The sequence below is a fragment of the Rhopalosiphum padi genome, chromosome 1, assembly GCF_020882245.1.
Source record: "Rhopalosiphum padi isolate XX-2018 chromosome 1, ASM2088224v1, whole genome shotgun sequence".
NCBI lineage: Eukaryota > Metazoa > Arthropoda > Insecta > Hemiptera > Aphididae > Rhopalosiphum > Rhopalosiphum padi.
In genome coordinates, this window is record NC_083597.1 from 14,055,652 (window position 1) to 14,079,713 (window position 24,062).

A 24,062-nucleotide genomic window follows, 5' to 3' on the forward strand; every position below is an offset into this window, starting at 1 on the left:
AATAAATATCAAAGTCTCAATCACAAAATAATATTCAAAATTGTCTTATTAATAATAAAATATGTAAGAAAATATAAGATATTGTATTGCTATGGCGACTGTGTGTATATACAAACATATAAGTGAACAATCATTTGTAAGTCATAATTTTTATTATTTTAATAAAATTATACAAATCAATAATACAAATTTAATACAAATATACTGAGTTTTTATGAGATATTGACATTTAAATATTAATTTAAAAACAAAGGTTTCTTGAATTATGAGCCTTAAATAATTAAAAATAAATAAGTAAAAAAAAGTTAATAATTTGATAAAATAAAATATTGTAAAAAAAGAAATCTAAAATTTAAACAAAAATATTAAAGAAATAACACAATCAAATATTTTTTGAAATATAATTGTAATAATGAATATTATAATTATTATTATTGTTTATTTTTTGTGATTGTTTAATTTAATAAATAATTGATTTTAATTTTTGGCATAATGATACTAGTATAGTAAGAGTACATAGTAGTATGTATAAATATTTATTTAATCAAATCTTCGCTAACAACATTATTTAATAAACAATTTCCTATTGGTAAATTTAAATAATTGTAATTTATTTTTGTAATGATAAATATTATATAAATTTATTCATTTTTAATTTTAATATTATTTTATGTCCCAGATGGAGATTCCAGAAAAACTTATTAAATTGATCAGAAGCGTGCATACAACACTCTAAATGCAAGGTGAGTTTTGAAGGAGCTTACTCAAAAGAATTCCTAGTATCGATAGGTCTCAGACAAGGAGACGTTTTGTTACAGGTCTTGTTTAACATTACCTTAAATTTAGTGATGAGACAATTCCTTAGGTAAGACAAAAGGAACAGCATTTAGTGATAACTAACAGCTTGCAATTGTAATGTATGTCAATTATTAAGTGATAACTACAGAGAATGAAGAAAGTCTAAAGCAATTCACAAAAGAACTAATAAGGTTATGGAAGGAAATGTAGAAATACAAAATAACTAATGGAAAATACCATCCAGGAAACAGCACATAGTAGGAAAATTAGAAATAGAAAGTTTTTTATTTGAAAAGGTAGAACATTTCAAGTATCTTGGAACAAGGATGAATGAAAAGCAAAGTCGTGAAGAAATAAAAGAAAGATTGATAACAAAAAAATAGACTATTTTGGTCTATCAACACTATTATAACAAAATCTGTCAGTCTAACAAAATTACACCCATTGCATTATAATATACAGGTGAGACTTGGGCAACCACTAAAATGGATGAGAACAATTTAGGTGATTTTGAAAGGAAAATACTTTGGAAAATTTTTGAAACATAAAAAGAATAAAAAAGGTAAATTTTAAGTTGGGACAAATAAAGAATTGAGAAGATTTTTCGGGGAAACAAATATTATAAGTTATAAGTAGAATAACATGGGTTGGTCATGTTTGGAGATCTGAAAGAGTATTGGGTAACATAAAAATGGAAACCGAACACTAAACAGCCTAGAAAGTGACCAAGACAATGGTGGGCAAATAGAATTATGGAAGACCTTAGGATGATTAGGGTAGAGAATGTGAAAGAAATTTCAAGGTATAAAGAGAAATAGAGGGATGTTGTTGCTGCGGCAATGGACCTTAATGGCCTTTAAATATGCCTAAGAATAATAATAATAATATTATTTTATATTAAATTAATGGGCTTTGCCCCAGAAAACCAAAGGTTGTTATCCCCCGCCCCCTTTTACAAAATGAAATTTAATATTAATTTGATATTTATAATGTTTAAAAATGAAATATGTGGAAGATAAAATATACAAAGTTTTTAATACAAAATAAATGACTTAAATATTTTCTGATTGTGATAATTTATCTTTATAATATACAAAGTTTATAAGTCTGTTTATTTTAGAATTTAGATCATAAATAGTTCAAATATAAAATATAAAACTTAAATGTTTAAATCTATAAAAATAATTAAAATGTTGAGAATTTAATATTACAATTTCAGTTTTGAATTATTTAAACAATTATAAAATTCAAATTGTACATTTAAAACATAAATTAAATATTTATATAGTAATATACTTACTTTTTGTTTATCAATTAGCTGAAGTATATCGTCAACATCCCCAACCGTAACTGATTGTTGACGCAGCATCTTTTCTTCTAAAGCCAACCAATCACAAATCTAAAACAAATAATATTATGAAACATTGAACATTTTCATTCTATAAAAAATTAATACCTGAAGAATTGATTTATCAAAACTAGCTAATAAATTGAGAAGTGCATCTGATGAATTGACTGGTGATAGGGATCGTAAACTTGAAGGGGGGTGTTTTTCGGAGGCATTTTTTGTTAGACTCTTCCAATTTTCTTCTGCTATAAAATTATTAAAACACAAAATAAAATAAAATTTATATTGATAAATAATGGTAATTTATTTATATTCTATAAGTAAGTTAATTTAATTTTACTTTTAATTGTTTTATTTATATAGATATTAGTTAAAATATTTACTATCATTAGTTTTACGTTTTACTAAACATGATAGGTCTTAACTAACAATAGTTAAAGTCTTGTAAACACTTAAAATGAAAATTATTTTAGTTTTGTAAATAAAGTAATTGGTGAAAGTTAAACCCAAATAGGTTGAATAAAAAATGGGTAATAAATAATAGGATATAAATACTAACTTATAAGATAAAATCCATTAAATGTATCAAATAAAATTGTAAAATAAATAATTGTTTTAAATTAATACATTAATAATGTTTAATACGCTATCATAAAATAACATCTAAAAACCCCCATTGTGTATTCGGTTCGTTTTGTTTCAATGGTAACTAGTACACAATTGTTCATAAAATAGAATGAAGATGAAAACACAAATACATTTTTTTTATGTTTACATAAATCAAAGCAAGTATACCAAGCTATACAATAAACGAATAAATCTATTTAAAAAAAAAAAAACAACCAAGGATTAATAAGAACAAATAATTAAATTTAAAAAAATGTAACGTAATTTATATGAAAGCATGAGCGTACTAATTTTTTTTTAAAAGTACGTACAGAAATTCTAACAAAATCAAAAAACATCGTAAAAAAGAAAACTTTCACCATCAATGTGGATATCATCTAAAATAAGAACATTACGAGGTCATATAGGAATATTATTAAGTTTCGTCAAGATCTAGGCGATGATATTACTGTACTTACGATCGAAACATGATCCATGGATTAACGACCCTTTAATATATCGATAACTGTATAGTGGTGGTTAGGTGTATTGAAAAAAATCAAAGAAAATGCGTGAAAAATAAAAAATATAATCAGAACCCTATAAGTAAACGAAATGGTGGTGATTGGCGGCGGCCGCGTGGCTGAATGCCACCCGGATGGCTGAGGAAAGGGTCAAGGGAAGGGATGTCCTGCCGATACGGGCAGCGCGGATGAACCGGAACAAGTAGCGCGCACGAGATGTGTTCCGTGTGCTCGCGCGGCGACGGGCACCCTCATCGATTCATACACAAGTGGGTGGAGTCGTGGCGTACGCGCGCGGCTGGCCGGCCGGCACTTTTCTCTCCGCCGAGTACAAGTGTAGACTTGGTAAAAGCCGCGCGCGCGACCGACAGCTACGAATGGGTACGACTCACGCACGCACACACGCACTCACCGATATTACTACTACTACTACTAGTAGTACCGCACTGTCATTCCACTTCCACCACTATACTCTCTCACACGTGCGCGTCACAGCGTCAGGACGAAAACCCCTAGGCGGCAGCGTTAATATTCCAAAGTTTTCTTCTGCACTCTTCGCATTATCGATCCCCGCGCACGTCCTACATGACATCGACTGCGTCTTCACCACGGACGGACGTCGCGGACACCGCGGTTAATAATACTTAAAGATATAACTATATATAATATTAAATATTTATTCCAACATTGAGACGTGAAACAGCTAGCTTAGATATTTTGTATTAATCCCGATATACTACGTAGCGATTACGGAGAGATTTAAGTTCTCGCAGAGTATCGTCGTTGTTCTCTGTGGACAGTTGATTACGCATCATAAACAAACTCAAACCCGACATTTGAGAACTAAAGTTATTGTTGCACGCTTGGGAAATTGCTCACTTTTTTGTATAATAGAAGTCCCACATGAGTAGAAAACTAAAATTATTTATTTATTTATACCACATTAGCACAAAAGCCTCACGATATGCACTACTGTTTGATACGCTAACTCGAATGCGAAAACTTTTAATGGTTTCAAACTTTCGTCTTGATAATAACGTTGGGTGGCACACTTTAAAACAGTATTATTTTAAATCATGTTTATATTTTCCCATATAATTTCAACACAACCAACTAATTTATTATAACGAAAAATTAACAATACATTTTATCACCATGCTTTTATATTATTTAGATTATTTATGCAATCAAAACTTAATTGAATATTTTAATACTTGAAACACATTCATTTTTAAAACCTAATAATTAAACAGAATCATAAATAAATGAATAAATCACAACATAATTGTGGTTAAAGCTATTAATATTTTTGTTTTTTTATTGTCTCTTTTGTAAACTGTTAGTGATAAGTTAACACTCACTTAATTTAAATAGCTATACTGCCTAAATAATAGGTAGTAAAAAAGAAAAATCCTACTGTATTCTGTATTCAATTCAAATAAATAAAAAATAATTTATGTATCTATAACAAATATACAAACAATGCTATATATTTTTTAATTAGCGCCATCTAAAATAGATCTTATATAGCTTTAAATAAGGCTGTATTCAGCTTTGACAGGCATCAGCAACTAAATCTCCTTATTTTTCTTAGGGTAAGGCTTGATTTTTAAAAGAAAAATTTGTTTTATTGTATATAAAAACTAATAAGTAATTTATATACAATAATATGCGGATACAGTATTAACAAATATGAAAAAGTTCTAGTGGTTGAGGCCATTACCTAAACTTCAAGCTTATAATTTTTATATAAGCACAGGCCCCCGACAAATGACTCAAGAATTGGCTTTAAATAATAATGACTAATTTTTCTTAAAGACTATTAAGAATATTATTTAAGTGTAATTATGTTTTGCAGTGGTACAACTAACATTTTTTTAAGGGTGTAAAGATAAAGTAAAATGCTAAAATGATAGCAAATTATCATTGCATTATGAAAAATAAAATGATAATGGATCAAATAATATTTTCTCATTTAAATAGTATACAAAATAGTAAACATATTAATATTATACTTCACATCTTGACAACTAAAAGGGGTTTAGTCTACATAAGCATCTTCCTTGGTTGCATCACTGATTCTTTGATACAAAATTGATTCAAATACATTTAGTCTAAACATAAATTTAAATTTAAAAAAATATATTACCTTTTTTTACTTCAATAGATGTAATTGATGGTTTTTTCAAAATACTTTCATTTATATTTTTTAAATAATTCCAATTGTCTCTAAGATTTTTAACTATATCCTAAAATAAAATAAAATTATTCAATTAAGTAATTTTAAAATGTAAATAAAACGGTATATACACAATAATACACTTAAAACTAGTAATACAATAAGTCTTACTTGTAAATCTACAGATACTGGTTGACCAATTCCTTCACATTGTTTTTCCATATTTGTAAAATTTTCTAATATATCTTTTACTTCGGCATTTCGCTCTAATAAGTTTGACTAAATAATACATATTATGATTGTTAATAATTAAAATAGTTCTTTAATAGTTTTAACAAAACTTTATTCAATGCAAATATAAATGAAAAACTCACTTGTAATTTTTCAGTTGCTAATTTTCTCTCTGCAATAGGTTTTGTGTGAAATTCTTCTGCTTCTGACCTTTTTATTATAACCCAACTGTTTAACTCTTTTAGTTGATGTATAAATTTGTTTAAAGCATTTAATTTTCCATTTAAACATTCTAAATTGTCAGACAAATCAGATATAACCTGAAAAATACACATAAATCATTTATATTATCTTTAAAAACATTTAACTAGAGTTAATTTTTTATTATTACATCTTTACAGGTTTATATTAGAAAAAAAAATTATCTTTTATTTTGTTTTATCAAGATAAAGAAAAATCAAAATGCTTATTTAACATTTACAGGCTATAAAATAAGTATAATTAATATTTAATTTTTTAGTAAAAATGTATAAAATGTATGTTTATCTATTTATAATTTGTAATTAACAAACAGGATGTTAAACACTTGGATATTATATTAATTTAATTTTGAAAAAAAATATTGTATAGGTAATTTATTTTAAATTTCAATGTTATTGCTTTACTATCATGATAATAACTTATTGAAAAATGGCATACAATATTTAATTTTTTCATTAATAATACATTATGTTTAATTGTAAAATATATAATTTTAAATATTATTTTTAAATTTGATAATTTCTACTATTTTAATTAAGCTATAAATAATATTTTATTAACATATTAATCTAAGATAATTAAATAATTATTAATATTAAGCACTTGTTTATTAATATGCTTAGACAAATACTTTGTTACATATGAAAAATCTATATACAACAAATAAAATTTTATTAAATTACAATAAATATTCCTAAAATGTACATAAAGCTTAATATGGAGTTAATTATTTAATAATCATTGTTACTCATCTACATTATCCTTACATTCAAAGAGCCTTGGTTGAAATTTTATCTTTATTATTCATAAAAAAAACTGGGACATAAAAACTGCCTATAAGTACTAGTAGATAAAATTTAATACCATAAACTTCTCAAAATGTTAAGCAAATTTTGTTCAAAAACCTGATCATACAATTCATACATACACAAACAAAAAAACAAGGTAAAAGTAGTATAGTCTTTGCACCATTCAGAATCTAAAATATTACAAAGTGAAGATAAACAATTACTTATATTTCATTAATTCCTTCACTAATTATATTGTAATCATAGTAAAAACACTAATCAATATATATTTAAATGATTCAATGTCAATTGAATACTTTGTATAAAATGCATAACTTTTATAAATTATTACCTTATCAAGAAGCGATTTAATTGATTCAAGATCATTTGGTTGTTTCAATTTCTTTGAATTAATAGAATCTAATTCTTTTCTTCGAGTCAGCAATTCTAATTCTTTGGACTATAAAATTACAATATACAGATGATAACACTTAAAAAATTACTCAATGAAAAAATAAAAACAATAAATATAAAAATAAAAACCTTGAGTAAACAACTTTTTGAATTTAGTGAGTCGACTTCAGAAGGATTAGCTTGTGTAGCTTGAAGCACATTTAAAGTTTGATCAATAGTAATTTTTGTAGCTGATATAACACTTGAAAAATCAGATTTAGATTTTTCCATCTCATTCACCCTAATAAACATACAAATTAAAATAAATTGAAAAAATTGATAAGTATTGTTGTTAACATGTACCTGAATGAGTTCAGAAAGAATAACAAAAATAAATACTTATAATGTCCCTAGACAAAATAATTTTAAAAAATTTGGACAAATGCCAAATGAGTAAAAATAACACCTTCTTTCCAGTATTTGACAACTTGGATAAAATTATGGGATAGATTTAGAACATAAAATACACATACCTTTCTCGTTGCGTTGTCAGCTTATTTAAAACTGCTTGCCATCTTAATCTTAGGCTCTCAACTTCTGATTGGAAACTATCTGAGTGCGACCATAATGTTCGTGAACAATTTAGAAAACTTATAACTGTTCTGTTTTATTAAACAAAAATAAATTAAATAGTAAAAATTAAAAATTAAATAATCATTTTAAAAAATAATGTAAATTGCACTCTAAATTTAAGAAAACTATTAAAACTGTATTATAATCTCAAAAATGTATTATTTATAATTTTAAAAAATAAAACATTTTTTTAAGTTCAATAACTAATAAAATATATATATATAAAAATAACTGGAAAATATGTAACACGAGGGAAAAATGAGAGGGCTATTTAGTTTATAGGGATGGAAGATAGAATTATTGAAACATAATATCTTTTACCACCATATCCTTAACATACTCTACAAGATGTTAGCACTTAGTCACTAATAAAATTCTGATTTTAAATTAAAAATTACCTATGCCTAGATGACACTCGTTTTTCTAAATTATGTTGTTTATTTTTTCTCTCTTGTAATGTCAATGACAAACTATTTTCTTCCATATCATTTTCAATTTCTGCTAACCATTCAGAAAGTTCTTTACCGCTTTGTTGCAAGTTGGTAACTTCTGTTTGTATACTAGATAGTTGTCTAAAAATAAAGCTTAGATAAGTTTAAACAATTTAAGTATCAGATATAGATTTAATAAAATATAAATTAAATATCTAACCCAGTCCGTTCAATCACACATTTATTAAGCAATTCCCAAGTCTCCTGCATTTTTTCAATGTTCCGTTGTACAAATACTTCATCATTAGTATTTTTTGAATTTAACTTTTCAATAGATTTTTTCAAAACCTCAGTTTTACTTTGAATGTCCTAAAATTAAAACATTTAATACAAAAAAAGATTTTTTTTCTATCATAGTTTTTTAAAGTTATACTTCAAGCTTAGAATTTTGAAGAGCAACTGAATTATTTGATAATGGTATCAAATTCAACTGTTTTAATAAAGAACCCAAATTTGTTCTTGTCTCGTTTATTTGAGATAACACTTCTACAGGTACATTAACATTTTGCTACAACATATTCTATATTAGTTTATACCTACACATAAGTAAATAAAAATAAAAAATTATTTCCTTTATTTTTACTTGTTGAGATAAGGGACTTAATTTATTCAACTTATTTTCAAGTTCAACAATTTTTAGTCGCATTTTATTAACAGCATCTTTATCACAACACAGTGCTTCAATATCTGATGTAATCTCATCCATTTCTAATAAATTAGCATACTTGTTATTAATTTCCCGTTCAAATACCTTAAAATTAATATATTTATATTTATATATATATGTATGTATGTACTCTCATTTTAATAATATATTTTTATATTAATTAATTTCAGTAAAATATCACTTTCAACAAATGCAGTCAAAAACTATTTGATTTGATTTACCTCTGAATTATTATGCTTATTGTTAATCCAGTTTTCAATATCTTGAGTTATTTTATTGAACGATTCCACTTGTTTCTTTAACATTTGTGTCTGAAGTTTAACAATCTGTAAATAATTAATTCAATAAATAACTATACAAAAGTAAATGTTACTTATGTCAAACTTTACCTCTATTTCTGACATGATATGAGTCCACATTACTCTAAGTCGATCTTGAATTAAAGTACATAAAGTGTTTGCTCTAGAGGGATCTTCTGTATGGCTTGCTAATATAAGACTATCACCTTTACTGATTAATGTAGCTGCATCTGGCGCTATATTACTAACTTCTTGTTCAACAGACTGTTAAAAAATAGTATAAAATATATAAAGTATACTTAAAAGTAAAAATGTTAAAAAAAATACCTCAAAACGCTTATTTGGATCCGATTCCGTATTTAATTGTCGAAGATCTTTTAAGGTAAGTTCCATTCTAGCCAGCATTTGTTTTGCTTCATTTTCATATTTTTCAATATCTACATCAATGTTTTTAATTATTGATGTATTTGGTGATTTTGGAGTGGTTATATTTTCAATTCTTTGCCTCATAAATGAAATACCCTAAAATTTAAAAATAGGATTCAAAATAATAAATAAAATAACCACAAATTAAATCTTACCATTTTAAGCATATTGTTTAATAATTAAATTTGTATTTAATTTCTAATATAAATTAATTATTTTATAAATATTTTTTTTTTTTATTAATTGTTTGATGAATGTTTTTTTGCATGTATTTGATAACTCGTCAAATAAATTATATTTTAATTAATTTATATTGTAATCAATAATTATAATATGCAATAATATTATAATATTGAGATCAGATTAATTTAAAAATGTATAACATGTTTAAAATACAAATAATAAGTAAATATATGATGAACAAACAAATATCTATGTTCATTTAATTCAAAAGCAACAGGTATTTCATTATATGGAAATACATATTCCACAATATATATCAATATATTTTAAAAATTTAATTTATTTTATTTGTTATCAAAAAATTAATATAAATACAAAAAAAAATAATTAACACAAAAAATGTCACAACGGTATTATAAATAAGTAGAAGCAAGTATTTCCTTTGGTAACTTTTTATGACACCTATTGATAACAAGGTTAGAAGCCATTGAAATATTAAAATTATTTAAATAAAACTAACATGATACTATAATATACTTGTACAATACTATTATAAAAGTTACAACACATACTCATAACTGGTTTTACTACTACACACCTAATTGACCATGGACTCTGGTTTATTATTAATTAATTCAATAATCACTGTAAGAATTGCCTAATTTCAATATTTAAAAAGTAAACATACAAAAATAAATATGTTTGTCAATTTTATTGACACGTATAATATAACAATAGTAATATAAAATATTTTGTACTATAATATATTACATTTTAATATATTGACTGACTACGATTACATAATCATTAAATTATATAATTTGTATAATATGTAGGTAGAATAGTATTTATTCCTATAAGCAACAGTAAAACAATTAGAAAGTAATTTTACAATTATTTAATTATAATACATCTATTCATTAAATATTATATATTTTGTAGTTTTTTGTTATGAATATTTATATTTTATTGATAAATATTAAAGATTTTAAGAATGATATTTTTGTGCGAGTGCATTATCAAATTTTGATCATATACAGGCCCAGATTGAGCCATCGAGCTACCGGGCAAAACTCGGTGGGCCCTAAAAATTCGAAAGATTTGGGCCGATTCGATAACAATTTGTTCTCAAAATGCAAAGAAGACTCATTCCAAATTTATAATCAGATTTTTCTTTTTTAAAAGATACTTATAAGGTTGGAAAAATATTTTGTACAATATGTTAATCGGTATTTTCTATAAAACATGATATACGTTCAGATATAAATAACATATTAGAAAAGAGAAAAAACATTTATTGGCGTTATCAGTTGCATCAAAACACTCATGTTCCGTATTTTTATTTTATTTTTATGGTCAGCCTAGTAAATTAATAAGTTCTGTGATGTATAATGATAATTGTTTGTAATTATAGTACCTATTTAAAACAAACAATTTAATTATAATAATTAAATATTAATTGGTATTTTTAAAACTTTTTTTAGCTTATTAGTTATTATTTTATTTTTTTTATAATTTACTAAATACTTGACCCTTTCATAGCTTTATGGCTTGTAAATTGTATTTAATTTCTTCCTTGATTTTATATTTAAAACGGTTGTTTATGATTTATCATTGTCTGGAAGGCCTCTCAAATTATTTCCGTCCCAGGTTTACAAAAGCATTGCGACGCTACTGTCGTTCAATAATAATAATAAAAATAAACTACCTATTACAATTTTACTCATGTTGTTCGTAATTATAATACCTAGTGTTTAAATGTTTGATTTAAAATTAGAGAAAGAGAAAGAGAAAGTAGTAGTAGTGTTTGCAATTACAATAAGGGTCAGTAAATTAAATTGTGTTATTTACTAAGAACTTGTATAGGCTTAGAAAAAAATTGTTTAGGAACTTGGGCCGGTCTAGGTGAACAGCCCGATAAGTAATTTATTCCCAATCTGGAGCTGATCATATAAATATTAGTTTAAAAATATATTAACTCCTATTTACTTAAAATGAAATCACTTGTTCTTATACCAAAAATATTAAAATGAAAATTTAGTAAAAAAGGTATAAAAATTGAAATTTATAGTATTTATTTATATATAAAGGACTACATTAAATCAAACTCAATGTAGGTTTTTTGTAATCATAAATAATTATCATAAAAACATAAATTTTTATTTTATTTCTTTATAAACATTTTTTAATTTAAGAAATAATGTATTACTTCAGTATACTTGGTTTTTTTATATTATGGGATTGAAATGTAAAATATCTTTAAATATGATATTATAATATCAAACTCATAATAGTTCTTAGTAGTTGAATGTAAAAATGTTTAAAAAATAATTTAGTTACCTTTGTTATTTGTTCTTCATCAGATGAACTAGAGTCTGGATACTTATCATTGAGTCCTTCATCTTCTGAAAATAATACTGCATCATCAGTTTCTTTATCACTGCCATAAAAACTATCGTTATCTTCAGGAACAGTTCCAATAATTCTATATGTATTTAATAATTCTATTTCTTTATGCAGTACAACTTCTTTATGGTTATCAGATTTTGGGCTTTGCCATGCAGTTATAGTAGTATGATGTGTTTTGTTCACTTTAACACAAACGGGATCAGTAAGATTTTTTTTTTCTTCTTCTAAGGACTCCATATACTCCTTGCCTAAAGTATAAAATATATTGAATGAAAAATAAGACTCAATTAAAATAAAATAATTAATTACTATGTAAGCTTTCTAAACTAGACTTTAATGAATCATTTGAAGCCAGTTTTTGTCGTTTGACTAAAATTTCACACGGACTCAAACATGATTTTTTTTCAGTATTTTTTCTTCTGTATACAATTTGAGGCCATTTTTCCTCATCTGTTTCATCTGCATCTGTTTCTGTATCCTCAGATAACTCTACCATTTCTGCATAACCCTCAGGAATTACACGGTGAACTGCAGTAACTTCACCATGACTAATAACACTAGACTTAAGTATTTCATGTTCTTTAATCTCAACCATGACACACTCTTGTGTATTATTTTCACATTTAGATTTCACAAAAGACTGAAAAACGGTAGGATCTACTTGCGATACTTGTGAAAATAACATACTGTTTTTAGTTAATTGGAATGTATCATCTTCATTATCTTCCAATAATGCTTTATGGTTATTTTTATTATCTTCTTCAGTAATTGTTATTTCAGGAACAGATGTTTCTTTATCATACTGTCCTAATTTTTCACTTGTCATTATTGTGGATAAATCCTAAAAAAATTGATATATTATTATTAAATTAATGAAAATTAACAAATGCACTCCAAAAATAGTATATCTACATTGTTAGATAACATGATCAAAGTTTGCAAATAATTCTAAAACAATATTAATCTAGATCTATTCAGAATAAACTAATAAGCAACAAATTATAGATATTTTTAAAATAATAGCTATAAGCAAAAATAATACATCTTATTAAACTAACCTTTAGTTGTGTTGAATTATTATGAAGTCTTTTTAAGACTAATGTCCATCTATTAGAAATTATATCAAAACGTTCACAATATGTATCATCTTCACATAAAGGATCTTTGAGGGATTTAAATTCAGTATAACGAGCATAAATCGCATTTTTCACTTTTTCCCAATTTTCAATTTCTTTGTCTAATATGTGCTAAAATATAATTATACATTATACATTGTAAAAACAAAAAAAAAATAAAAATTAATATTACTTTGGTAAATTTAATTTTTGCTTCTACATTTGTTTTAGATAATTGAATATTTTCAAATTCATCTAATTTTTGTTCCACTTTAGTCAACCAATTAGACATAATATTAATATTAGTGTCAAGGAAATCCAAAGCATTTAAGCCTTTTTCAAGCTTGCATTTAGTGTCATGAATATCCATTACCAACTAAACAAAAATTATATTTTATCAATTTTAGTACTCAAATTGAATCGTTAAACAATAAATCAAAAAAAAAAAAAAAAAATATAAATTATTAGTGGAAGATTTTATAGAAATTAATTTAGGTAAAAGGCAGGCCCATTTAGAAAAAACCAAGATTTTATAATAAATTTTCATGAATATTTTTCTATTTTGTAAAAATATTATGTTAAATCTCCTAAGTTTGAAATCATTTGGTTTTCAACATTTTCATGATGATTTAGGTGGCTGTTGCATTATAACACAAATATTAGTTCAAAATATTTTTAAAAAAATACTTTGATTTCTAAATAAATTTATTATATTTTATAATTATCATGTCACAATTTTTTAATAGTATTTACAGATTATGTAATAATTTAAAAAAAAATACTATGGGGAATTTATTTTAAATAAAAACTAATATGGAAAACGCCCATTCTTTTTTCATTAAACACTAATGGAAGTGATCAATTTCAAATCATGTTTTTAAATCAAAACAAAATTAACTTACTTTTGAATACAACTGTTTTATAGTTTCTAGCTGCAATTGGTTTTCACAATTTTCATTTGAATTAATCACAAATTCTACTTCACTTTTTAAGCTTTCTAATGTAGAACTCATTTTCTATAACATTTGTTTTTTTAAATAAGTATTAGTTAAAAATATTAAATAATAAACTTAAGACATTCATTTAAATAATTAAATCTATAACTTTTGTGACAAAATTAATATACTCTGTCCATCGAGAGAACCGACCAAAATCAGTTTTTCTGCGCATTCCCCAATGATACCCAGCCATGCTATGGTAACGCGGGGGGATGCACAGAATCGATGCACTCTCCCTGGACAGACTAAAGGTTAATATTTTCATTGTTGATTAAATATTCTGTTTTTTGTATTAAATATATGGTTTACCTTTACATTACCATACTTTACTCTTGAAAAAATTTAAGATATTTCGGTTTGACTTTAAATCATAGAAAATAGGCTTAATAAAATATGTTAGTAATTTTGTACTATTACTACTATTAAAAATAAAAATAATATGCAATTATTTATTTGTATGATGGATTAAAATTAACAATAATGTTTAACTGATTTTAATAGAATAAAAACATCTATTAACTATTTTAAGAAATGTTAATGATAATAATAATTTATTGTGTATATATTACATTATATATAACAAGCCACATTGAACATTGTATGAATATGAATTTAATACTAGTATTGAGTCATTTATACTAAATAGAAAAAATAGTAACATAACATACTATTAATATAAATTAAGAATAAGTAATAATTACCAAACATTGTTCTAATTGTCCCTTAATGCTATCAGGATCGTCTGATGCCAGTTCTAAAAGACAAATAGTATTTTCAATGGATTGTAATTCTCTCAATACTCTAGTAACACGAGTTTGTAAATCTCCAGGAGATTGATATCTTTCAAACTTCTCTTCTAGCTGATAGAAACGTTTCTAAACAATAATACAGTAAAATAAACCAAAATGAATACCTACTTGTTCAATACTTATTCAATTTAAATAAATATTAAATTGTTAAATAGAAAATACAATTTCTCACTTTTAATAAAGAAAGTTGATCTTTCAATCGATTAGCTACTTCTTTTTTATTTGCTATTTCGTAATTGCAAATTTGTTCTTCCATATCATGCAAAAGTTTAGCTTGATTTTGGAATTCATTTGATAATCTCTGTTTTACAAAAAAATTAATGTCAATAAAAAATATTTACAATCACATTAAAACCTAATAATTTTAGTAGTTATTAATACAATAAGAATCAGACATAATTATCAGTAAACCAATAGTTTACTAGATTAGAATCTAAGAAAAAAAATGCATTAACACAAATTACATAGTGGGGATGATACATTCATAAGCAACTGCTCATTTATTATTCTTCTTTGATAAAAAAATATTGTTATAAGCACAATAATAATTTCAAAATTCAAAGAAATAGTGTAATTTAAGTATGATGTAGAATAAATAAGATAATACTATTTATTACATCTTAATAATATAAAAGTATTTAGTCATTAGCATAACATTAAGAAATGTTTATTAATAATTACATGAAATATTCAAAATTTGGATTTAGAAGAAAAATTGAAAAAAAATTGTTGAACAATTGATTTTACTCAAACATTTTAATAAATAAATATTTAAAATTTGTGTTTTTGTTAACAAATTATTATCAATAAAAACAATTATTTAATAAGACAGTATTTATAATTGAAAAAATGACCAAGTATGTACCAATGACTCTATATAAAATCCTGAGTATATCCAGTAAATATTATATATTAATATTAAATAATATAAAATATTTAGATTAGATTTGAATTAATTTATTATTAGATTACAATCAAACTTACTTCAACATCATTAGGTAGATCTTGTGGTGAGAAATCATTTTGAATGCGAGATGTAAGTTGTTGATCAGTAGTGTCAAGCCATTGTTGAAACTCAGCAATGCAATTTTCAGATTTTTGTGTTTGTTCAATGCTTTCTTCTAAACGTTGAACTTTTTCTTCTGCCTAGCATAAATATATAACATTAAAATATATATATTTAATTATATATTGAGATTAATATGCTTAAGATAGATTTTAACATAACTTTTTGAAATATTATAACTCTAATATTTTAAATTTAAATGGTGATAAAAACATAAGCAGTATCCCTAGAAGTCAGCTATGCCAAATAAAAATAAATAATAAATTTAACTATTATTACAATATAAAAAAAATATATATATATATATATTTACTTGAGTTGTAAGTTTTTTGCAACGTGACGTAACTTTAGCTAAATCTACTTTTATACTAGATGCCATAACATTGTGATCTGATAAAATCGCACCGATTTCATTTAATCGATCAACTCTAGATTCTGGATGATTTCTGAGGCAATTTTCTAAGTCCTAAAAAATATAAATAAACATAATCTATGATTAATAATTTTTACAAGAGCTTGGTATTTGAGAAAAATGGGTTCTCAAACTTTTCAGGCCAGGCCCCCCCCCCCCTTTTGGTCAACCCCAGACCTGAGCCCCCCTCATAAAAATAATTTTAATAGTCATGTTTAAAGTAACAAAAAGTTATATATAAACTAATATTGATACAATTTAATTTTACAAATTTATTTTAAAATAAAATGTATTTTTTATAAAAGATTTTAATTAATCAGCCAATTTTAATGTGATGGATATGCTTGTTTTTATTATTATTACGGACATTTCACAAATTTTTTTCTGTCCTACCAATGCAATGTTGATTTTTTAAATTTTCTTGCGTCTCCCCTATGAAGCTTTCAAGGCCCCTCGGAGGGTCGCACCTCACACTTTGAGAACCTCTGGGTTAATTCATTAAAAATTATTGTTTCTATTTATTTATTCTTAAATGAATTTTTTTATGAAATATTAAAATAATATTTCTTTTTTTGTTATTATTCATTTAATTAACCAACAGTGTTCTAAAAATTACAAAAATAACTTGAGAATATTTGTGTAAAATAGGTCATATTATAGATTTATAACCTAAATTAATAATATCATTTGAATTAAATTTATTTAAAAATAAATACTTACATCAAGTTCTTCAGATATTTCTTCTGCGTCAGTTGCTATAGTTTTTACACTTTTTTTTAGACATTTATCTAATTTATCAAGCCACACATTTTCTTGAGACATTAAAACTATATTCAAACATATATATATATATAAATTGTAAATAATTATATTTAAATAACAAATATAAATATCTATGATTAAAATTGCTGGTTTAGGTCTTTACACATTTTATTCTATACTAATATTGGTTCTGCTACCATCGTTTATTGGTGTATAAATTTGGTAATGTATGCAATATTCACACAATACAATACAACGGTTGTTTTTAACTTATAAGTAACTACCATGTTGATAACTACATATCAGAACATCTTGGGTATTCCTAGTCTTAAAATAATCTACTACGTATTAGTTCAATCTATACTAATGTATGGTCTGATTGTATGGGGATCAGCTTATAACAATATATTAAAATCATTAAAGAGAACTCGAAGAGCGCTAGTAAGAGTACTAATGAAAAATTATAGTACAAATAATTTATTTAATAAAATTAAAATATCAACATTAGAAAAATTATCAATTATTAAAGTTTTTATGAATAAATCTGAATATGAATACAATAATACATATAATACAATAGGAGAAAATAGTGGTAATTTAAAATTCCTGAAATAAAATACCACATTGATGACAAATTATTATACTAAAAAAGATAAAAGATTATTTCACCAAAGATTACCTATTGACATTAAACAAATTAATAATAATATAGATAAATTTATTATCAATATGTTATTAAGTTAAAAAATTAAAGTAAGGTGGTATTTATTAATACGTATTTAAATGTAAATAATTATGTAATAGATTCCCTGCTCCCGTTGTAAGTTTTTGCTTATAGAGAGTAGATATCAACATCATATGGAAATATGTTGTAAATATTATGCATGTATGTTTAAGTTAATTATCAATAAAATGAAATAAAAATGATAAAATAACTAATCTGTCCAGCAAGATACAGCGCCAATTCTGCGCATCCCCGCATCATCCTGCTATCAAGAATATATATCACTAATTTCAAATAATAAATATACTTTTTTTTATGAGGCATAACATAATTTTAATTTTAAAAACAAGTTAAATCTATGGAAGTTAATGATAAAACTACTTCCAGTTAATGTTTTACCTAAAAATAACTTAAAAGTTACATTTTTAAAGGGATTGAAAATAGATTTCCATTTTAGCTGGGAAGGTTGAGAAACACAGACTAAAACTAGTTCATGGGTCAATAACAGAAGCAATAATTTACCTTTAAACTCAGAGTGAAGTTGAACGTCTTGTTGTAAACGGTTTTTTATTAATTGCACACCATCATAAACTTTACTCCACTTTAAAACTAACATTTTAACATCATCATCTTGACTGAGTTCTACACAAAAATATTATTAAGTAAATCAATAAAAGTAAACAATACAAGTCACAAATACTCACCAAGTTTTTCTAACTTTGGTTTTTTTTCCAAAAGTTTGTCATGTAAAGTGTGGTATTTATTCTTTAATTTTATAAGTTCACCAGCTGAACCTACAGGATCCTTCTCTCGATATGAATGACTTTTTTCCACTTCAGATACACATTTTTTTACATCAGTAAAATCCTGAAGCCAAAACAATAATTAAATATCGTTAATGTATCATAATTAAAGAATTTGAGATAAACTGAAATTTATAAATAAATTAAATTCTTTATCTATACTTAAATTACTTTTTCTATAGTTTTTAATCCTTCAATAGCAATATCTTCTTTAAATTTCACAATTGTATTTAATTTTTCTTTAATAGACTCTAATTTCTGATTCATATCAAGCTTAAATTTTGGATCCACTGATGATTCAAGTATATTTATCATATCACCATGCAGTTTCTCATATAGTTGAGAAACAGAATCACAGACATCCTAAAAATAAATCATTTTTTTTTTTATAAAATATTAATTTACAATTGTTTAAGTTATTTTATTGTCATGTGAACTGCTAGGATCATTTTACTGTGAGTGAAATCCACACAAATGAAAAATTCACTTCTTAGAGAGAGAGAGAGGTAGTAGTGAACTAGACATTTTCTACCCTCCCAAGTAATTAGACATTAACAGTTTTTATCAGATAGATAAAGTTGTTTCAATGAATAATTAATGAAAAAAAAAAATGTCATACATTTATCATTTTTAAATCTGGTTGATCACTTTGAGAATTATAATAATTGAACAGATCTTCACTTTGTTCCATTAAATCTTCTAATGTCCTAAAATTAGATTCTAATTCTAGGACTAAAATCAAATCTAAAAATAAATATGGTCAAATTAGTTAATAATAAAAATTAAATTATTACAAAATGCTAAATAGTTAATACCTTTTTGTAACTTTAAAATTCGTTCATCTAATAACACTGGAATATCACTCCATCTTGTATTTAAATCTTGAAGGTCTTCAGTTAACCTTTCAGCAGCTAATTCACTATTTAGCTTTTCTAAAATGTCTTGTCCAAGTGTATTTACCATTTCCAAAGTGTCACGGCGGTCATTTACCGACTTCTGCATTTCCTTTAATTGTTCTAATTGATTTGTTAAAACTTTTGAATAATTCATTAGAACCGGTTCGCCTAATAATACTCCTTCCAATTTATTAATCCAGCCAGTAAGCTCTTCTTTAGATTCTTTAAATTTTGTGTTAGAATTGGTTTCTTGTGATAATTTTGCTTGTATTTCATAAGCAGAAAATCTAAAAAAATATAAATATATATATATTGAAAAATGTTATATATTTTTTAAAATTTAATTACATACTTTTCATTTAAAATGCTCCAACTAGATATACATTTTTCAACTTCATTTCTTATGGAGTCATTAGGATCCAATAGTTTACTATGTAAATGTAATTTAGTAATTCGATCTTCCAGAGATTTTAATGATTTTAATTTTACCTAAAAGGAATTTATTTCATTACAGTTGTTATAAATTTACCATAGTTACATTTTAAAGCGTTTACTAACCTTTATTTGTTCAAATGTACAATTTCCACTGTCTAGCCATTTAGCATATCCATCAAATATCAACTTTAAATTGTTCATTTCTTTTGATGTCTGTTTTTTTTCAAGGTTATATTTTATTTTATTTTTGAATGTAACTAAAGCAATTTCCAAATCACTAAATTCTGTACATAATGTATTATAGTGATCTAGTTTGGGAAATGGGGTATTATTACCTAAGATAAAAAATAACAATAAATATTTTTCAAGTAATGTTAATTTTGGTAAATAAAATAAAATTAATATAATGAAACTTACTTTCACTATTTGTAATAAATTTACTAGCAAAATCTAACTGAGATTTTTGACTGTCAATTTCAGACATAATATCTTCATATAAAGCTGCTTGCTCTTCTACTTCTAAAGGTTCATCGAGTAATTTTTTAGTCCTCTTTAACCAATTACTCAAGTTAGATGTAGCATTATCATATTCATCTTCTTGAAATGATCCGCCTTTCCTTCTACGCTTCCAGCCAAGTTCCTTAACATACATGAAATAAGTAAACAAAAAATAGTAAATACAAAAAGAATAAAAATACATACCTCAATATCTGACAAATTTAAACTACCATCAAGTAAATTGTCTTCCAAAAGTTTTTCATCTGATTTTTCTAAATTTGAATTGCTTATTAGATCGAATTCAAAACCAGCATCTAATATCTAAAATTGAATAACATAAAGTTTAAGTAAAATTATTAACTAAAATGTATATTCTATTCTAAATAAGTCAAGAAAAAATTAGACAGGCAGGTTCACTGTTATTTGCTAGTTATCAGCACCCGTCATTACTGCCAATAGCACCTGCTGTCGGCAGATCACGTAATATTCCTGCATGAAACCAGACATAGTTTCGTCATGTAATTTTCTAGACTTATTTGGAATAGAGTATAGAAAGTAAATTTTCTTTTAGTAATTTTTAAACTTAATATTTTATAAGTTTAAAAAACAGATATACCTCAAAATTATTATATTATAATATATAAATTAATATATATTTTTTTAGATAAATTCGTAACCCATAACTTTTTTACAAATAAAAATAACTTTTAAAAATCCAATATCATTTAAATTGTTTTATTATATATTATCATTTTACATTATTAGCACAGAAATAGGAATGATTTCTGTTTTTATAATAAATTACTAATTTATTTATGATCAATTAAAGAAACATACTCTTTGAGCTTGTATTTCAATAATTTGTACTAAAGCATCACATCTGTCTTGTAGTGTTTCAATTTTTTCAGAATAAGGACAATCATCAGTATACAAAAATTCTTCTTCCAAATTCTGAATTTTAGTTTGAAGATGAATAATATTTTTTTGTTGACTTGACATTTGGTGGCGTAAAGTCTATAATAAAGAGCATATACTTTATTATTTTAATAACTTTTTATTTATAGGTAATCAATTATTTTACTTGTAACTGTTTGATTCTATCCAAAATTTCTGCCACTTCAGTAACATGTTTCGACTCCATATGTTTAAGATTTATTTCTTTTGAATCAAACCATGATTGTAACCATGATAGTTGTTCCGTAATACGACTACACTTCATTAATAATGTCTGTAACTTAACACCATATTCTTCAGCCCACTTACAAATATGAGCCCAACGCTCACCCAATGCAGATAATTCATCTTCCATCTGTACGTGTACTATTAAATAATAAAAACATGTTATTAATTTCTAACAATAAATAATTTGATTCAATGATACAATTAAAAAAAAAAAAGTATGTCAATACGAGTAGGCTTTTAACTTTTTGACAGAAATTATGTATATGTAGTGCTTGGAAAGTTCCATTAAAAAAGGAACTAAATCCTTTACCGTTCCTGTCTTAAAGAAAGGAATTAGTTCCTTTTCTCGTTCTTTTTTAATGTGAAGTAAAATAAAATATAAAAACATGGGTACATTTTTAAATTATAAAATAATGTTTTCATTTTAAAATTTTAAATATAACACATTGTTATTTATATATAGTAATAGTTTTAACTTTTGTAAATATTATCAATATCGTATACAGGTTTATTTTTATACCTCTTTAGTCTTTATATTAGCTACTAAATTTTAAAAGAAGCTATAAATTTTTAATGATTTAATTACTTTTATTTAAAAATAAGTGAAATAAGAAAGGAACGAAAAAAATTGTTCATGTTCCTCTAAAAAGTGAATGAAATTGCAATACGTTCCTAAACATGAAAAAGGAACTACGTTTCCGATAAGTTCCTAAAAATGGAACGAAATCAAAGGAACGGATTCCTTTGAAAGCGTTCCTTCCAAGCACTGTGTATATATTATATAACATTAATATATACATTATACATTTTTAACACCAATATTTTTCTTTATTTTATAGGGTTTAATGTTATAAACTAATACATTTTTATAATAAACTATAGATACTCAAACCTTTTCATTCCATAAGAATCGTGTGTCTTTGTAATTTTTAATACCTCTCAAATTATTAATTGAAAAAAAAATTAGTTATATGTATGTAAATTTATTTAATTATCATATACAAAATATTAAGTAATTAAAAATTTGCTTGTTTTGTTACTAACTCTATAATCACTATCATCGATATATTTATGTTTAAACTTTAAATTTCCAGTTCTTTAACATTTCATTTACTCTCTGAGTAGCGTCTATGTATTGATAATTTGCTTCTCAAAGGGTTAATATGTTGAAAATATTTAAGGATAAAACTGATTATAAGCAATAATAAGTAATAAACCCATAGGATATACATTTTTAAAAGTAAAAATAATATTGCAAGAATTTAGAAGGCTATTAGAAAGGTAATATTAATCATAGACTAAATATCTAAATTAATCTAGGTATAAAAAAAAAATAATAACAAATAGCACAAAATTATTTACCAGAATCAGGGAATGTATTTTCATCTATAACCACTACAAGATTAGACAATGAATCAACTGATAGCTGCTGCTTCCTTAAATCAGCTCTAAGTGCAGAATGTTCTTCAAGCTGTGAACGTAAGCAGTCAACATCCATTTTTGCAGATTGTGATAAATGTGATATACGATCTTCAGTTTGTGTTAGCCACAAACGTAATTCATCTAATTGTTTTTGCTGGATCCCCATTAATGATTCATGTATTCTGAATATAAATAATAGTAATAGTGAAATCAATAATTACCTTGTATAAATAAAGAAATAGTCCACTTACTTAGTTTGTCTTTCCATAGCAGTAATTCTTAATTTTTCCCACCGTGAATTTAACAATTTCATTTGAATACGAACTTCTTGTTCTTCCTCTTCAGTTAAACCACCATCAGCTAACATTCTAGCCCCTTCTTCTAATATAGATCCAACTCCTTCTTGATGATGTGACAATTCAATAAGAAAATTCTTCAAACAAAAATTTAAAATTAGTAATTAATTATTTTTCTTTATGTCTAAATAATAAATTAATTTACTTCGTGCATGTGAAATATTTCCCTAACACCTTCCAGATCTTCAGGTGTTTTTTCTGACTGATGTAAACGATCTTCAGCTTCAAGTAACCATGTTAAAACTTCTTCCAATGCAGTTTGGTAACCACCAAGTTCAACCGATATATTTGTTAACATACTCAATGGCCTTTCATCAGATTTTTTGAATTTATCTTCATACTAAATAA

The 24,062-nt window shown here is 24.8% G+C and overlaps 1 protein-coding gene across 4 annotated transcripts in view; it reads right to left on the bottom strand.

Moving 5' to 3' along the window:
* Positions 1 to 24,062, bottom strand: part of LOC132929243 (dystrophin, isoforms A/C/F/G/H) — a 56,150-nt gene that overhangs the window by 29,102 nt on the left and 2,986 nt on the right. For 2 of the 4 annotated variants that reach the window (XM_060994445.1, XM_060994464.1), the window contains exons 9-47: positions 23,860 to 24,054; positions 23,610 to 23,791; positions 23,299 to 23,540; positions 21,836 to 22,074; positions 21,592 to 21,768; positions 20,959 to 21,075; positions 20,674 to 20,896; positions 20,380 to 20,591; positions 20,174 to 20,310; positions 19,741 to 20,108; positions 19,545 to 19,669; positions 19,097 to 19,288; positions 18,827 to 18,989; positions 18,645 to 18,764; positions 17,357 to 17,463; positions 16,538 to 16,690; positions 16,143 to 16,304; positions 15,331 to 15,459; positions 15,051 to 15,224; positions 14,254 to 14,367; positions 13,545 to 13,727; positions 13,295 to 13,483; positions 12,546 to 13,077; positions 12,168 to 12,484; positions 9,546 to 9,740; positions 9,309 to 9,482; positions 9,141 to 9,245; positions 8,836 to 9,003; positions 8,626 to 8,760; positions 8,413 to 8,561; positions 8,160 to 8,333; positions 7,662 to 7,790; positions 7,279 to 7,429; positions 7,088 to 7,195; positions 5,830 to 6,006; positions 5,627 to 5,734; positions 5,426 to 5,525; positions 2,255 to 2,391; positions 2,099 to 2,197 (exon numbers count right to left, since the gene is read on the bottom strand). In XM_060994445.1, the coding sequence (XP_060850428.1) occupies positions 2,099 to 2,197; positions 2,255 to 2,391; positions 5,426 to 5,525; positions 5,627 to 5,734; positions 5,830 to 6,006; positions 7,088 to 7,195; positions 7,279 to 7,429; positions 7,662 to 7,790; positions 8,160 to 8,333; positions 8,413 to 8,561; positions 8,626 to 8,760; positions 8,836 to 9,003; positions 9,141 to 9,245; positions 9,309 to 9,482; positions 9,546 to 9,740; positions 12,168 to 12,484; positions 12,546 to 13,077; positions 13,295 to 13,483; positions 13,545 to 13,727; positions 14,254 to 14,367; positions 15,051 to 15,224; positions 15,331 to 15,459; positions 16,143 to 16,304; positions 16,538 to 16,690; positions 17,357 to 17,463; positions 18,645 to 18,764; positions 18,827 to 18,989; positions 19,097 to 19,288; positions 19,545 to 19,669; positions 19,741 to 20,108; positions 20,174 to 20,310; positions 20,380 to 20,591; positions 20,674 to 20,896; positions 20,959 to 21,075; positions 21,592 to 21,768; positions 21,836 to 22,074; positions 23,299 to 23,540; positions 23,610 to 23,791; positions 23,860 to 24,054 (6,861 nt within the window). The remainder of the gene's footprint in view (positions 1 to 2,098; positions 2,198 to 2,254; positions 2,392 to 5,425; positions 5,526 to 5,626; positions 5,735 to 5,829; positions 6,007 to 7,087; positions 7,196 to 7,278; positions 7,430 to 7,661; positions 7,791 to 8,159; positions 8,334 to 8,412; positions 8,562 to 8,625; positions 8,761 to 8,835; positions 9,004 to 9,140; positions 9,246 to 9,308; positions 9,483 to 9,545; positions 9,741 to 12,167; positions 12,485 to 12,545; positions 13,078 to 13,294; positions 13,484 to 13,544; positions 13,728 to 14,253; positions 14,368 to 15,050; positions 15,225 to 15,330; positions 15,460 to 16,142; positions 16,305 to 16,537; positions 16,691 to 17,356; positions 17,464 to 18,644; positions 18,765 to 18,826; positions 18,990 to 19,096; positions 19,289 to 19,544; positions 19,670 to 19,740; positions 20,109 to 20,173; positions 20,311 to 20,379; positions 20,592 to 20,673; positions 20,897 to 20,958; positions 21,076 to 21,591; positions 21,769 to 21,835; positions 22,075 to 23,298; positions 23,541 to 23,609; positions 23,792 to 23,859; positions 24,055 to 24,062) is intronic. The other 2 variants (XM_060994454.1, XM_060994473.1) reach the window with 2 other exon arrangements.